Genomic DNA, 17,715 nt, shown 5'->3' on the forward strand with positions numbered 1-17,715 from the left:
ACCCGACGCGTGTTTGCACACTGCACCCGGCCGCCCCCGCGCTGCTGAGGGTGTACTTTTTGTGCTGACTTGTGTCCCCCCCGGTGCCCTACAAAACCCCCCTGGTCTGCCCTCCGAAGACGCGGGTACTTACCTGCTGGCAGACTGGAACCGGGGCACCCCCTTCTCTCCATTGAAGCCTATGTGTTTTGGGCACCTCTTTGACCTTTGCACCTGACCGGCCCTGAGCTGCTGGTGTGATAACTTTGGGGTTGCTCTGAACCCCCAACGGTGGGCTACCTTGGACCCAAACCTGAGACTTGTAAGTGATTTACTTACCTGACAAAACTAACAAAAACTTACCTCCCCCAGGAACTTTGAAAATTGCACTGTGTCCACTTTTAAAACAGCTTATTGTGTTTTATGTAAAAAGTATACATGCTAATGAAATTATTCAAAGTTCCTAAAGTACTTACCTGCAATACCTTTCAAATGAGATATTACATGTAAAATTTGAACCTGTGGTTCTTAAAATAAACTAAGAAAATATATTTTTCTATAACAAAACTTATTGGCTGGATGTGTCTCTGAGTGTGTGTTCCTCATTTATTGCCTGTGTGTATGTACAACAAATGCTTAACACTACTCCTTTGATAAGCCTACTGCTCGACCACACTACCACAAAATAGAGCATTAGTATTATCTCTTTTTGCCACTATCTTACCTCTAAGGGGAACCCTTGGACTCTGTGCATGCTATTCCTTACTTTGAAATAGCACATACAGAGCCAACTTCCTACAGATGACAAAATGATAGGGTGGGTAGGTAGGAGCATTGCTCAGAGAGCATGATCCATTTTGACAGCATGGAGAAGGAAACCGTGTATAACCATAACATCAAAATGTTTACTTCAGGAGAAGTATGGGGTTTTCAGGGTCCAGGGATGGGTAGTGAGTAGGGGAAGTAAGCTTAGGGGCTCAGGACTGGATAGTGTATAGGGGAAGTATGGCGCTTCAAGGGCTCAGGGATGGGCAGTATATGGGTTGGTGAGGAGATTGTATGGCTCATCGATGGGTAGGGTATAGAGATAGTAAGGATGTTTTAGGGGTGGTCAAGGATAGTTAATGTAGAGGGGTAGGAAGGAGTTTTTCTGGGTCAGTGTTAGGGAGTGCATAGGGGTTGTAAGAAGGTTTACGAGTTTAGGGATGTGTAGTGTATAAGGGTAATGAGAAGGGTTTGAGGTTAACAGTATGTAGTGTATAGGGGTTGTAAGGAGTTGTTATGTTTCAGGATGTGTAATTTAAAATGATTCTACACCAAGTTTAAATAATACATTACATTAAATGTAACTATAATTTATATTTAAAATAATATATATTTTTTTAAACATTGAATAAAATTTTAAATGAATTTCTTTTTATAATTAAATATATGTATATGCAATACAAATATATAAATATTTATATATGTATTGTATGGATTAAAACATATACTTACCACCTTATCTACAAAGTAAAGACAGTCCTGATGTAACGAAGAGCAGTGTAAACCACTGTGATGTAAAGACTCCTGATGAAAATGAGTAGTTACTGACATTGCAGAAATGCTATAAGCAGATCATCCCTTGTGAATATAATTGTGAATGTTTCATTTTAAACTTCATGCCCTGGTGCTTGATTAGTGACACAGATATGTTTACACCTGCAGCATGCCGAACAACGAGATGCAAGGAAAGCAAAACTGAAAGATAAGAAAGAGCAGACCCAGAAGGAGGCTGTCCTCAAAGCAATACAGGTATGTCTGAAAAAATAGGTTTATACTTTCAGGGCAAAAGTGGTACATTGCAGGTTAGAGAGAAAGGACTGCTGTTAGAAATGGGGCTTCTTGTTGGCTAAGGTATGTGCCTAAGCCAGGCAGAACCCACCACTGTAGTCAGGGTTAGTCAGATAAACACCCTAAATTAACCTGTGCTTACACTCTGGTAGCTTGATGCAGAGCAGTCAGGCTTAACTTAAGAGGCAATGGGTAAAGTATTTGTTCAACACCCAAATTGCAGTTAACTAATGATGACACTACAAAAAGACTCCAACAGGTTTAGAAAAATAGGCAATGTTTATTTGTGTTAAGTAAGACCAAAACTACAAAAATCCAATCAGTAGGTCAAGAAAAATACATTTTACAAGAATAACTGCAAGAGCAGTACTTAAATCATTGGCGCTCCTTTTAGAGCCCTTACAATAATTCTGCTTGGTAAGAACGGCACAGTAACAGAGTCTGTATCGAGACTCGAGGTGTCCTTCTGTGGTCTTGAAGAGACTGGGATGTTGCCAAGTAATCCGCCCAGCTGCGCTCGATGCCACGGGGGTCAGCGGTTGAGACTGCACAGTTCCTAAGGTCACAGTACCTTTGTGTGAGAGGTGCCGCCACCACCCAGCAAGTTGCGCTGCTTCACAGCTTCGTGGATGAAGTCAGAGCTAGGGCAAGCGCTAATGGTGTCAGTGTGGACTCAAAATGTCCGTCACTGTGTGCTGCTCCTCGCCTGTACGGGTGAGTTGGGCCGACGGGGTCGTTATTCTAGGCACCAGCGCGGTTCCTCTCAGGCAGAGCCGCTTGTTTAAGATTTCACAAGAAGTGAAGCGAAGTGCAGATTTCTCCGGCCGCAAATCTCCCTGGAGGAAGCTGGCTCTGTGCACACTATACCTCATTGTGCTATAGTATATACAGAGTCCAGGGGTACCCCAGATGCTCAACAGAGGCTAAAGCAGATAATACTAATGCTCTCTTTTTGTGATAGTGTGGTCGAGCAGTTTGGCTTATCAGAGGGTAGTGCAAGCATTTGTTGTACACACACAGTCAATACATGAGGCACACATTCAATGACTAAGCCCAGTCCAATTGTTTTTATATAGCAAAAGATATATTTTGTTACTTTATTACTAGAAGAACCAGAAGAACTTGTTGCAGGTAAGTACAATGGTAAGTGGGTATGAATCGTATGTATCAAATGACCTTTGTTTGGTTTTAGCAGATAAAGCAGTTTAAAAGTAAGTAGCAAGTTTCTATTTCAAAAGTTGACAGGGCAATTTTCCATAGGGGTCCATAGATTCATAGGGGGAAAAAGTATTAGAAAACAGGTAAGTGCACAACTCACAGTTCCAGCCTCCGGGGGTTAGGATGTCCACAGGTGAAAGTGTAGGTTTACCCCAAAAGGGCCCCACCAGTAACACGGGCCAGCTGGGTGCAGGGGTCAAAGTTGGTTCATATGGAGACTTGGGACACTCGGAAGCAGATCTGCAGGCAGGTAAGCACCCATGTGTTTGGAATGAGACCTGGGGCGTTTAGGTGAGCACCAGGGGGCCACAGGTTTACACCAAACACAGACCCTCAGCGGCTATGGGGCGACCGGGTGCAGGGTGCAGACACAGCATTGGGCTCCCAATGCTTTTCAATATGGGGGTCCCAAGGGTCACAAAGATGCTGCAGGCTGGATCCCGGGGTCGGTTCCGGGAAACCACAGGCTGGACAAGGAGGAGAGCCGCCTGCTGAACGTTGCTGTACTGGTGGTCGGATTCCCCAAGGCCAGGGGACTGCGGGTGCAGGGGTACCCTTTGGCATCCGTTATCTTTGTCCGGTTCTCTCATTGTCAGGGGGTCCTCGGAATTAGGCTGTAGGCGTTGTCATGTTGGCCAGGAGGGGTCAATCCAGGGTGGACACAAGGTCAGAACCGCCTGGGGACCTGCTAGGGACTACTTTTAAGAACGTCTGTGAAGGTTTTCATAGAACTTTGCAAGGATCACAAGAAAAATACTTGACAGTTGTTCTGGGATGTAGTGTTTGATGTTTTTATAGAGGCAAAGTTATTATAGTGGACCTCATCATCATCATCAGCTTTATTCGATCAATGACCATAAAAGCACATAAAAACAAAGATAATAAGTAATACTTAAGTAAATAAATAAATACACATCTATAAATTGGTATAAAAACATTAAAACAATGACTTGAATTACACATAAGACTCTAAAACGTATCTATAAAAGAAATGGGGCCTTAGATTACTTTTTGAAGATGGCATCGTATGCGCCAAGCTGTTACTAAATACTTGCTTACTAAAAGAATTACGTCGGCTGAATTATGGCTTTTTAGAACCCGTAGAGCCAAAGAGCAGTTCTTAAATCCCATAGCCCTGCAAATATTGAAAATCCATTTTGACCGCGGAATCGCATAGGCTGGGCAGAAGAACATGAAGTGCTCAATGGTTTCAAACGTACTGCCACAGGCAGGGCATATATCGGGAAGATTAATCGATCCCCACCTATGGATCAATGACATCCAGGGCAAAGAGCCAAAACGAAACCTTGCATATAAGCTCTTGCCCTGCAAATCCGGTATAATATCCAGATAGGCTTCAAACTTTGGGGACCATTTAATATCAATGAAGGAATTAATTAAGCGACCATGGGATTTGTGGGTTATGTAGTTATCCCTAACATAAGACCAATAGGTTAACTTTAAAACATTTTTATGCCGTCTCTCTAATTTATGGGGATTTTCCCAATAATCACCCAGGCCCAATAGCCGAAGCCAATGGGCCACATGGCGAATCCAGGGAAGAATGATAGCGTTTTTGCATTTTAATAGATCGAGTAATGAGGTCTTATATATATCTAGTTCGGGGGTTATCCATAACCTGATCCAATAAAGGAGAGGTCTTAAAGTAGCTAGATCTGCTACTCGGCTTAACCCCAGATCTAGAAATAATGGAAGCAGGGGTGTGGTGCGTGGACATGCAGTTAAAGCCATTGCAAAATTGTTTTCCCCCACACTAATCTTGTTACAGTTAGCGTAACCCCATACCTCCGCTCCGTACAGGGCTGCACCTTGAGCCTTAGCTGTATAAATTTTTATTGCTGGGGAAACAACTTTGTAGAGGTGCTTTGATAAAAACGCAATATGGATGAGGCTCTGTGTTGTAGGAGCCCTGCACTTTTTGTAATCTGCTCTTCCCATGATAGTTTACTAGTTAGCCTGACTCCCAGGTAATCTATAGAGCTTACTTCCTTCAAGGGTACTCCCTCAATATGAATGGAACATTTTTTCCTAGGTCTCTTTGATAACACCATCAGTTTGGTTTTGTTGATATTAACCTCCAACCCATGATCGCTACAAAATTGGTTAAACCGGTCAACGAGGATTTGCAACCCCATTGGTGTCTTAGAGATGAGAAGCAAATCATCGGCGAAGAGCAGGATGGGGATTTTTTGTGAGTTCAGGGAGGGGGCATCGTTCTGGCCTATGGACACAGCTTTTACTACTTCATTGATAAATATGGTGAATAGTAGGGGGGCTAGCACACAACCTTGGCGAACTCCCCTTCTAATTGGGATCTGTTCTGTCAATTCGCCTTGTTCACCCCACCTCACTTGGGCATAAGTGTTCTCATGTAATCGTTTTAACAGGAGTAGTAGGTCCCCTGGAACTCCCAATCTACCCAGCACTTCCCACAGTTTGGCTCTTGGGACCAAATCAAAAGCCGATCGCAGGTCTAGAAATACTACATACAGGCACTGCTTGGCAACAAGAACATATTTCCAATACAATATGTCCAGTCGAAAGACCTGGTCTATCGTGCTAGTTTTAGCACGAAACCCTGCCTGTAATTGGGAAAGGATTTGGTACTCCTCAACCCAAATGGTTAGCCTCTGCAAAATTTGTTTAGCAAAGATCTTTTGTAAGTTGTCTATAAGGCTAATTGGCCTATAGTTAGCTGGAAGATTAACATTTCCTTTTTTATAAATGGGTATGATCTCTGCCCCCTTCCATGTACCTGGAATTTGTCCCCCTGCAGCTATGCTATTTGAGATGGCATTAATATACCAGGACCAGATATATGGTTCCGATCTATAGAGATCTCCAGGAAGCTTGTCCGGTCCAGGTGCTTTGCCAGGTTTCAGGCTATTTATAGCCTCAAGGGTTTCTTCTACTTTAAAGGTGAGGTAACCCTCAGGGACACACTGGGCCTCCACTTGGAGGGCCATGCTGGAATTTGAATCCAACAATTTTGTTGGAGAGTGGACCACATTGGTGTCCATTGGGCCCTCTGGTAGGGCATAAAGAGTAGTAAAATGTTCTACCCAGCTTTCTGGTTGAATAGGGTTGCTGGGACAACTCCTACCTCCATTTTCTCTTTTAGACAGGAGTTCCCAAAAACGCTTGTTATTCTTCTCTCTGGAAGCATCTAATAATTCCTGCCACAGGGAATCCTCCCACCCCTTTTTTGCATTAGACAAGGTTACTTTGTATAAGGACCTAGCTTGTTTAATTTCTCCCTGGGAACCAAACATTACTACTGCTCTTAATCCAGACTTCGCCTCTGAGCACCTCTCATCGAACCATCCCTTACATGCCCCTTTCCCTTCATGTGGCTTTGACCGCCTTGTTTTGTAAAAGAAACCCCGTAGCTGAGTAGTCATGCTGTCATGTATTTTGAGAATCGGAATATTCCCCTCAGCCTGATCTTCGTACTCAGCCAAACTATTTAAGAAAATTTGATATATTGCTCTAATATGGTGAGGTTTGGACATCACTTTTGGCCAAGTAATCTTAGTAAATTTGTTGTTCCAGCAAGGTGGCAGAATTATTGTAGCATAGTTATTAAGTGTTCTCCTGAACATTTCTCCAGAAAGGGTAAGGAGCAAAGGGAAATGGTCACTATCACATCTCACTTCTACTTTCATGTCTACCAAATGGGGCCACAACCTAACATCGACCAAGAAGTAATCAATAGTGCTTATAGACATGCCCCTTTTGAAAGTTGGTGCGCTGTTCATATCAGATGGAGTTCTACCACTACAGGCCCTAAGGCCATGGTTTAAACATAATGTGGATAATTGAATGGCCACCCGAGATTTTTTGCAAGGCCGAGTAGTGGATAATTGTGGGATCCCCCACTGCTCATCCTCTTCATCAGTTAAACCACTTATGAGAATAGAAGGTTCGAAGGTACAGTTAAAATCTCCAGCTATGATTAGGATAGTTGAGGGGTGGAGGCTTCCTACAGATTCGGACAAAATAGCCAGGGTATGGGACTCAGAGCCATGTTGGACCGATCGTATGTAAGCATTAACAATAACAATTGATAATCTTCTGTTGAACGTAATACACATGGCTTTTAGATCTACAGAAACAATTTCCAAAAGCTTATAGTCGCACTGCAGATTCTTGTTAACAAGTAATAAAAGCCCACCTTTCGCCCGGCCCCTCCCCTTCTCTGGAGGTATAGCAGGTGCACTAAATGAGAGAAATCCATCAATATTGGTAGCATCCTCCGCCCAAGTTTCCTGAAACAGACATATATCTATTTTTTTTAATAAAAGAGGCCCATTCACCATCATCTAATTATGTGGGTGTAACATGAGTCTTATTCCCCCCCTGGTTGTTGCACTATCCACGTGGGTACGAGAATCAAAATCCATTAATTGTGTCACCATAGACTTATCTTCAAAGTAGATAGTTATTGTATCAAAATTGGTCCCTGTGATGCTGCTTCTCCTGGCCGATATTATGTCAGAACGAATAACAGAGAGACAACTTCGTCGGGAGCGTATCCAGTGTATGACTTTGTTAATCAAAGAAGCTTGGTTCTCAGCTGACCCTGGCGATAGTTTTGGAACATTAGTCAAATAGATTTTGTTTGTTCCCTGACTTGTAGGCAGGTCCTGTACTTTAATAACTGTACTCTCAATATTGTAGCGGGAGAGAGTGATGTTATTATAGGGGATCTTGTGTAGCCTGTTAGGGGTTTGTGTAAAACTGGACTCTTGGACAGTTTCCGGGAGGTCAAGTCTGCAGGTCCTACCTCTAGCTCTATCACTAGTTAAATTACTTGACCAGTTACCTTGACGATCTCTGTGTCTAGGTACATTTGAAGACCTCCTTCTGGGCCTCATATTATCTTTGTTGGGATCACAGTGGTAATCTTCCCTCCCTTGAAGAACTGTCCCCCCTCTAATGGGGAGACAAGAATTATCCCTTAACTCCGCCCCCTTTGTTGGGGCAGAGGATGGGAAAGCTACTTTCCCCCTGACCGCCCCACAAACTTTACAAATCCCTGCACAAGCATAGTTGTTCCCGTGCTGGTGCGCACGGTTGCTCTTCATAAGATCTATTAATACTAGAACTAATCCCTTGACTTCATCGACTCTCTGAAGGACTGTAGCCAGGTTATCTCTACTAGCTGCAGATTCTTTGCCTTCCGACTCGGACTGGGAGATCGGTGGGATAACACTAGGGTTGGATGTTCCAACTACTGGCTTGCACTTGGGCACACTCGTGGGCACGGGCGAATCCTCTATTGCTAATAGAGGTTCAAAGCGATTAGTACAGAATAAGCTTGGGACCACCTTGATCACCGGGGTCAATGGTAGGAGAGTTGGTGTGTGTGGTACATGTGGGAGACCCCACTGGGATACTGGAGCACTCGCTATATTATGAGTGGGTTTTGGGGTGGGGCCCCTACAGTTATGCGGGCCCCCATCCCCATCAACCCCTGTTATAGTATCTATAGAATCCCTTGTCCCCTTCTTTTTAAATATCTCTGGGATTTTCCTATCCTTAGGGGGGCCTCTCTTTGGATTATTTGCCCCTATAGTTGTTTGTGTACCTAACATAGACTCAACTTCTTTAACTAGGAGATCTATTTTGTCCATTGGGTTAGACCCATTGGGTGTACCCAGATTCAAAGGTCTACTTGGGCGTTTTTTTGCGATTTCAGTACCCTTGGATTGCGCTGGTAAATCTATAGCCTTTCTTTTCCCCATGTTAAGAAGATGCCCAATAAATACAAAGTACAGTGGTAAAAGAAAATAAAAAGAAAAACAGCTCCCTTACTTATGAGTTAAGTGTCCTGTCACTGGAGTAACTGGCCCTGCCTGACAGCCCTCTTCCGGGGATAGCAGCGTCTCACTCGTTAGCTGGGTGCTTGTTTTGGATTTGTTTGAGAACAGCCCTCTGGGTGATATCCTCCGGATGCCAGTAGAAGCTTATGGAAGAGGCCTACTGTTGTTGTAACACAGGTGAAAGAGGGGTGGCCCAGCCCAGCCTCCTCCGGTCTCAGACGGGCACAGGACGGGCCCGCCCTTGGCCCAGGCTTCGCCCGGGCAAGCCCGCACGCGTCCCGCGAGGCGGGAGCGCTTCCAAGGTTTAAAGGGCTCCTGCCCCTTGAGTCAATGCCGCCTCCTCCTCTGCCCCCAGGTGCCGGTGATCGCAATTCCCGCCAGGCGGGAGCGCTTCCAAGGTTTAAAGGGCTCCTGCCCCTTGAGTCAATGCCGCCTCCTCCTCTGCCCCCAGGTGCCGGTGATCGCGTTTCCCGCGGACCTTTTACTGATGCTTCTGTTGTGGAGGTTCAGATGACTTTTGTTGTCTAGCATGATTAACTGTCCTTCTTAGAGGACACAACTGCCTGAGTAACTTTGATGACTCATAGTGAAACACAGTTTTGAACAGAGCAGCAAGGATAAGGGGGTTAACATAAGAAATTTCAGGTGGTGGTGGGACATCCAATCATGGCTTGTCGAAATGCATTGAGAGTTGGGCACATCTTTATTCTGTGGTGCTATTTGTAAGTAGTTAAAAATCAGCCATGTATTGGTGGACTAAGATTTCATATTTTTAATTGGGCTTCTATAGGTGCAATTTAAGTGTTGGAGGTTGCAAGAGATAGAACGGAGCCTTAAAGGATCTCCATAATGTGTTGAGGTGGATGCCTATGTTTTCTGCAGTCCAAACTAAATAAGCTTGGTTTTGCAGTAAAAATCTCACACCAAGTATGCTCTGTGTAATTAATGCTCGTACACTGTTGTTCGGGATGTTGAACACATCTTAGATTTCTGAGAGTATAAGACCTTCTCCATGATCAAAGATGTGAGGGAGTTCATCCACAATAAATGAAACGGCTGTTTCGGATAACTTCACATGCCTCCCATCCACTATTCAGTGTGTTAAATCTTGCTCCTTTCACTGCCTAAAGCAACGCAATAATGTAGAAGCCACTATGCATGTGCTACACTAGTGTTTCTGTTAGAAATGGGGTTCCTGGTTGGCTAGGGTAGGCAGCTCATCCAGGCAAGGGCCACCACTCTAGTCAGGACAAGGGAGTTACATACCCAATATAAACCCTGCTCACCCCCTCAGTAGCTTGGCACGGACAGTCGGGCTTATCCCAGAGGCAATGTGCAAAGTGTCTGCTGTGTGAGGAATTACTGTAAGGTCACCTGGCTATTGAGGTTAGAAAAGGAGGTATTGCTTTGAGGGGGATGCTACTTCTAACAGCCGGTCTTCTGCAGGGGGTTAGGAAAGTGAGGCAAGGAAAAAACAAGGCTGATCCAGCATTTGGATAATGGTAGCAAGTGAACCCAGGACATTGATTCCATATGCATTTGAAGCTCCCAGAACCTTCTAAGAGGGTAATGATTATGCCGTGTCGTAGAAGCGCTTGTTGTGTGAAATGTCTCTCAGTAGTCCTGACCTTTCTTTGCACCACCACCTGCTTTGGAGAGCCTCTGGCACAGTGATTCTGCTGAGATTCTTCAGAGAACACCAGTTTGTCTTTCTAGAAACTGGAAACCTATGTTGTCCGAAAGAGCCACTAGCATACAACTGTTTAGTAGAAAAGGATTCAGTTGACAGCATGTCAAGGGTTCTCACATATTGTGAATTATAATTTTGAGACCATGATCTTATATGAATACACTGTCAAATGTGATATCATTGAGGCTCTTCCCTCTGTGTAGCATCATGACCTGGATGCCCTTCGAACTGGAGAGTCCTTTGTGTTCTCAATGGTGGTGCAGTTTAGGATGAATGGATTGCCAGGCATAGAGTCTTAAGATTCTTATTTACATTAGACTTCCTTTTGGCACACACCTGATCTCTGTGAGAACACTAATGCTGAAGGTATTTTGCTAATGTATGAGATAGTGGAAAAGTACTATTGCTATGAGGCGAAGCAAATGCTGTATGTAGAATATTACGGATCCATGTAAAGAAGGCACGTTCAGTGCGGATCACCAGTTAAATAATCTTCCCTAAAAGAAACACATTCCTTGAAAGACGAGAGATTCTACACAGAGAGCTCAAATCATCAGTGATGGTAACCAGTAGGCCACTGCCAACCGAGAAAATAATACAACAGGAATAGTTTTCCCTGTGCCCGAATGCCTAAGATGTCTCTGATGATGGCACCAATCTGATAGAGGAAGAAAAGGGAAGTCCAAGTGAGACATGAAGGAGAGAAGGGTTGGGGCACAGCAACACATGAGCTTGGATTTACAGAATGATTGACTTTTGGCGGGTGTTTCTCTTCCTTTCCCCTAAATGTTGTACAAATAAGAAGAGAGAGGGGTGAATATGTAACCATCCCATTGCACTGCTATGTCTAATTGCATTTGACTAACATGGGTCCAGCGTAACCATGGAAGTCTACATTAACTATTGTAACTGCATGGCAACCTCTTTTTTGCAGTACTTGAATCCTAAATTTTACAGATATGGCATGTATTGGTTTCCATGGTTGACTGGCAGCAATTGAATCTCCGTGGCCACGCCAGAGCTCCATCAGTGTAAAGTCTGTAGGTTTAAAGGTCAACAAAAAGTATACAAAATCTTGTGCTCTGAGAAGCTTCAAAATTAAGGGCTCATAGTCAGTCAGAGCCTGTCCATGCTGAGTCATCTGTTGTTGCAAGATGGTCACTAGTGATCAATATACAACCACTGAAGTAACTATAGCTTCGGTCTGAAAGGCAGTCATACTGAAGTGCTCAATGGCTCTGCTTGCTTGCACCATTTCTAAAATAAGGAGGAGATTAAGAAGACCTTGTAGGGCATTGAACTTCTTTCATTGTACCGTGGCTGCAGCTGGTTCTCGCTCTACCATCCCTGCGTGGGGATCCTTCCCTTCTAGTGCAAGAGACATAGCAATAGGGTATGATTTGGCATTATTTGGTATAGCAACCGCTTTCTACCGATTTCACTGAGGGCTTTGTTTGCTCTTTGTGCCTAAATGCTAGTTCAATATTACTTAAATCCTGTTGCCCTTTTGGAGCACCAGACAGAGCACTTGTCACTTTGAAGTAAAGACTAATTCATGAGCCCGAAGACGGTAGTGTGCCACCTCAAAGATTTTCTGACTCTAAAAAAGTTAATAGTGTTAGCTCGCTATCGCATAGCGTGTATTTCACGTGCTTGCGGCAAGCACTTAGTGCCATACGCTCATTAAACATTGGACAATTAGATATCAACGATTCGTTCTGCTGTCTGAGGGGTACAAAAGTCATCTAAGTCTACTTGAAATTGAAGTTTATGAATCATGATGATTTACAAAGAGACATTACCTCATACACTCAGGAACTTGTTTTGGAAGAAATATCTTGGTTTATTTTTGTCATGCCATAAGGACACATCAGCCCAACTCTGCTGAAAACACAAAAAATAATGATTTGATATGAACTGTCACACCTGCTCCAGAGCAGCTGCTGGTAAATGGAAAACCAAGATTCTCTTTGACATTCCTAGGAGACTGATGGGTCATGAAAGTGCCAACCCTGAAAATCCTCATTTCAGTATGAGCTTGGAGGAACGCCCACTGCTGCACAACCTGGAAATCAGAGTTTAAGCCTGCACTACAATAATCAGCGGCAGGAAGGTTGGGTCTAATAAGTTGCCAGGCTATGGGACTCTGAAAGTGTCTCATCTTCGACCACTCGCTCTCCCACGATAACAAAGAATCCTTAATTTCCATGATTGTGAAAGAGCTTCTCCGTTTACCCTCAAACAAAGCCATCTACTTTTACTGGCAGCTTTTATTTGTTTTACCTAACTCTGTAAGTGGAGAGTATTTGATTTATAGAATTCATGGTGTTGTAGGGGGAGAGGATTAGATTTTTTGGCAAGCTTGTTTCTTTTCCTTGTCTGCGTTTGAGCCACAAATTCAGATCAGCATTTAAGTTCTATAGTTCAATAAGGTGTTTGTGGGAAGCCTTCGGGTTGCCGTAGGGATAGTCTGCCACAGAAAGGAAAGGGGTCAGGAGCAGACACACTGACTGCGAGCATATTATATCAGCTGTCGCTATACTTAAGAAATCACAGATGGCGTTAAATATTCTGACTTGCTGTGTTTTGATCTTGGTGTCAAAAGGCGAGGAAATGAAGTCACTGTTAAATGTTAAACAAATATGTGAAAATGAGTTGGAGGGTGTATTAAATCAGCATTTTTGTCTTGCAGCTAGACTTTCTGAGATTGGCACTGCTTTGCTCATGTCACGTTTTAGTATTATTTTTGTCACAGGATAGAAAAATAAAACTTTGCCAGAAGTCTCCAAATGTGGCTAAAGATGATGACGAAGACAGTGTGATGTCAGAGAATCTTGATGAACTCTCCTTGAATGAACTTGGTGCCGAAAATGTTCCCGCTGGGAAGGTGCATTTAGATGGGAATGGCAGTCTTGTCTGGCCAGTACTGTTCTTGTATCCAGAACACGGACAAACTGACTTCATCTCAGCCTTTCATGAAGAGTCAAGGTAATTAATGAGGCTGCCTCTGACCTGTGTTGATAACTAATTTACAAAACTGAGTATAACTTGGAATTTCAAAGTTGAATGTTATAAGTGAATGTAGTAGTCTTTGCTAAGACTTGGAAGGTCTTAGACGGTCCGGATCATTGTGTTAAGACTATAGTATTGTCTCTAAGAAAGACATCAGTGTGTGTTTGGATGCCAGTTCATCCACGCTGTGCAACTCCACACCCAAAAGGCCAAGGTTCGTAAGTGTAATTGTATGTGTTGGCCTGCATGACGTGTAGCACTTAAGCAACAGAAGTGGATGATATGGTGTTGAAATGAATTTAAAATATTTTGTGTAGATTGTTACAGGTGGAGACAAGTCTTTATTTTAATTAGAAACTCGAGGTTTTTGCAGTACCATCTGTTGAAGTATAATTGTATTACTTTGTTTCAGTGGGTCCCAACCTTTTGACTTCTGTGGACCCCCACTTTATCATTACTGGAACTGGGGGACCCACACTGAATCTTAATTGGAATTTGGGGACCCCGGCCTAAACATTGTCCATGATTTGCACTACAAAGCAATGCACAAAAATACAGAAACGAGCGTTCATCAAACACATACACAAAGGATAACACATTTTATTTTATTTGAAAACAAAACATTTTTTAAAAGGAAGGTTGGATTTTATCTAAATTCAATTGAAGCCACATATTGCCCATAGTATATTCTGTGTGATGCACCTGCACTGCTCTGACGAATCAGTCTGAGGATACTAGTTTAATTGTTACCCTCCAATTTCAGATTCCTTGCCATCTACAGTATGTTTAAAAACGTTCAGTTGTGCATTTAGCCACTTTGTTTATATATACTTTATTAATCTGGTAATATTTAATTTCCTAAGCAGTCACAGACCCCCTGAAGAGGCTTTGCGGACCCCCAGGGGTCCCCGGACCACAGGTTGGGAACCACTGATTTATTTGATGTACATAGCATGCCAGTTATGTAGTGGAGTAGGCTCAAAAGTTCCAGCAGTCTCTTCTTCAGGTCACCAGTTTTTGCAGGATTATGGTTTGTCACGCAGCACACGAATGTGAGCTAAAGTACAGTAAACCAGGGTAGGTGATGTAGGTTAATTTTCATAGGTTTCTGCATTTATCTTGCATGTGCTATCTTTTAAGGCCCTGGTTTGTTATTTTTGCCCGTGGGGCATAAATGATAGTGGTCGTGGAGCGGATACCAGACGAAGTACCAGAAGAGCCAAAGTGTAACTGATTTTAACATGTGCCCACCCATGAGATTTCGTAACTGGAGGACCCTGCAGTCACTGTCAGGCTATTGTGAACACTCCCTTTATACAGTATGTCAGCTGCAGCTTGCTTTGACTGTCCTTTGTAATCTTACATTATGCAGAGTTTACAAGTTTACCTTTGTAAAGAACAGTGTTTGTCTTTTTTTGGTGTTTGAAGCTGCAACACAAAAAGCAAGTTTATATGTTGTTTTGTGTGTAGGGCTACCAAGGGCCCCAATGTGAAGAAAACATCTTATTTCCACTCCTTTGATTTGCCATACCATTGCACACTGGGACTTTGTAGTCTTGGTTTAGCGAAATAGAAACCATGGAGCTGTAACACTATGTGTGTATGAGGAAGACCTGGAATGGGAATGCTTTTTCCCTAATCCTATTTTTTTTTTAAAGTTGAACCTAGACAGCGCACATGCGCTGTCTGCAAGACCTGTTGAATGCAGTATAGGACTTTGCTCCCACCTGCCGTTGCCTGCCGCTTACCATAGGTTGAAGGCAGTCTTGCTCTTGTTTTGCTGCCTCCTAACTGGTTTGGCAGCAGATACGTCACTTTCTGTCTGAGGAGCACCGGCCAAGTACAGTTTAATTACACCTGGAATGTTTTTCTGTTGCTTGGACGGACTATTTTTCTTTGTTTCCTGCCTCTCATGTTTGTCAGTAAGCACTCATGTTCACGTGCATGGTTTGTTTTCCACGTTTGCCCTTCACTTGGTCCTTAGCGTACATAATCATTATTTACAAGTAGTCATGATGTGTGTGTCTTTTGTACATTTTTGTTTTTTGTGGCTTTATATAGCATGAAATCGACCCAGGAATGAATCCTCAACAGTGGGTCTCCCCGCACAGCGGGAGAGTCTATACTACAATATTTACTGCACTCGGGAAACTCACCCCATTAATGCTTTGCAGGCATTCCTTTTACAAAACATTTTTGCCCATAACTCAGCCTGTGGTGGTCCTAGGGCAATGGAACCTCCACCAAAACAGTCAGAACAACGTGCTCTTTCTGTCCAAACCATCTTGTGGGTGTAGGAAAGTACACTCTTTTTGCTATGGTTACCCCCCCTTTTTTGCCTGTTGTCAGTATGTTTTGACTGTGTTCACTGGGATCCTGCTAACTAGGATCCCGGTGATTGTGCTTTCTCCCTCTAAATTTGGTTGCTAAGGACTTTGCACACCCCACAATCGGCAGGCTGGTGCACCCATATAAGTCCCTCGTATATGGTACTTAGGTACCCAGGGCATTGGGGCACCAGGGGTTGCCCATGGAAAGCAGCATGTATTATGCCACACAAGGGAACCCATGCAAAATGTGTCTGCAGGCCTGCCATTGCAGCCTGCGTGAAAAGGTGCATGCGCCCTTTCACTACAGGTCATTGCACCAGGTCACTGTAAGTCACCCCTATGGTAGGCCCTCCTAACCCAGTGGGTAGGGTGCAGGTATCAGCATGTGAGGGTACCCCTGTATGAGCAGAGGTGCCCCTACAAACTCCAGCTCCATTAAACGGGACTTCTTAAGTGCGGGTAAGCTATTTATCCTGTGTACTGGACACCTGTGTCCAGTTACATAATGGTAACTCCGAACATGGGCATGTTTGGCATCAAACATGTCTGAATCATACCCCAATACTGTTGGCAGTATTGGTTGTATGATTCCATGGACTCTCAGGGCTCCTTAGAGGACTCCCAGCATTGCTCCTACTAGTCTTCTGGGGTTTTCCGGGCAGCCCGTGCTGCTGTCACCTCTCAAACAGGTTTCTGAGGAAGGCAGAACAAAGCATTTCCAGTGGGAGAGGGAGCGAACACCCTCTCCTCTGGAAATAGGTGTAACATGGTGTAGGAAAGTACCATCTTGCCTGGCATGTTACCCCCATATTTCACTGTATATATGTTGTTTTAGTTGTATGTGTCACTGGGACCCTGCCAGCCAGGGCCCCAGTGCTCATAAGTGTGCCCTGTATGTGTTACCTGTGTTATGACTAACTGTCTCACTGAGGCTCTGCAATCCAGAACCTCAGTGGTTATGCTCTCTCATTTTCTTTCCAAATTGTCACTAACAGGCTAGTGACCAATTTCACCAATTTACATTGGCATACTGGAACACCCTTATAATTCCCTAGTATATGGTACTGAGGTACCCAGGGTATTGGGGTTCCAGGAGATCCCTATGGGCTGCAGCATTTCTTGTGCCACCCATAGGGAGATCTGACAATTCTTACACAGGCCTGCCAGTGCAGCCTGAGTGAAATAACGTCCACGTTATTTCACAGCCATTTACCACTGCACTTAAGTAACTTATAAGTCACCTATATGTCTAACCTTTACCTGGTAAAGGTTGGGTGCTAAGTTACTTAGTGTGTGGGCACCCTGGCACTAGCCAAGGTGCTCCCACATTGTTCAGGGCAAATTCCCAGGACTTTGTGAGTGCGGGGACACCATTACACGCGTGCACTATACATATGTCACGACATATGTATAGCGTCACAATGGTAACTCCGAACATGGCCATGTAACATGTCTAAGATCATGGAATTGTCACCCCAATGCCATTCTGGCATTGGGGAGACAATTCCATGATCCCCCGAGTCTCTAGCACAGACCCGGGTACTGCCAAACTACCTTTCCCGGGGTTTCACTGCAGCTGCTGCTGCTGCTGCCAACCCCTCAGACAGGTTTCTGCCCTCCTGGGGTCCAGCCAGGCTTGGCCCAGGAAGGCAGAACAAAGGACTGCCTCAGAGAGAGGGTGTTACACCCTCTCCCTTTGGAAAAAGGTGTTAGGGCTGGGGAGGAGTAGCCTCCCCCAGCCTCTGGAAATGCTTTGATGGGCACAGATGGTGCCCATCTCTGCATAAGCCAGTCTACACCGGTTCAG

The 17,715-nt window shown here is 44.0% G+C and overlaps 1 protein-coding gene across 1 annotated transcript in view; it reads left to right on the forward strand.

Annotated features, from left to right (window-relative positions):
• Positions 1-17,715, forward strand: part of TTC4 (tetratricopeptide repeat domain 4) — a 170,017-nt gene that overhangs the window by 117,777 nt on the left and 34,525 nt on the right. Inside the window, exons 6-7 of the mRNA XM_069232620.1 lie at positions 1,687-1,773; positions 13,322-13,554. Coding sequence (XP_069088721.1) covers positions 1,687-1,773; positions 13,322-13,554 — 320 coding nt within the window. The remainder of the gene's footprint in view (positions 1-1,686; positions 1,774-13,321; positions 13,555-17,715) is intronic.

This window comes from Pleurodeles waltl, chromosome 4_2, assembly GCF_031143425.1.
Source record: "Pleurodeles waltl isolate 20211129_DDA chromosome 4_2, aPleWal1.hap1.20221129, whole genome shotgun sequence".
Lineage (NCBI taxonomy): Eukaryota > Metazoa > Chordata > Amphibia > Caudata > Salamandridae > Pleurodeles > Pleurodeles waltl.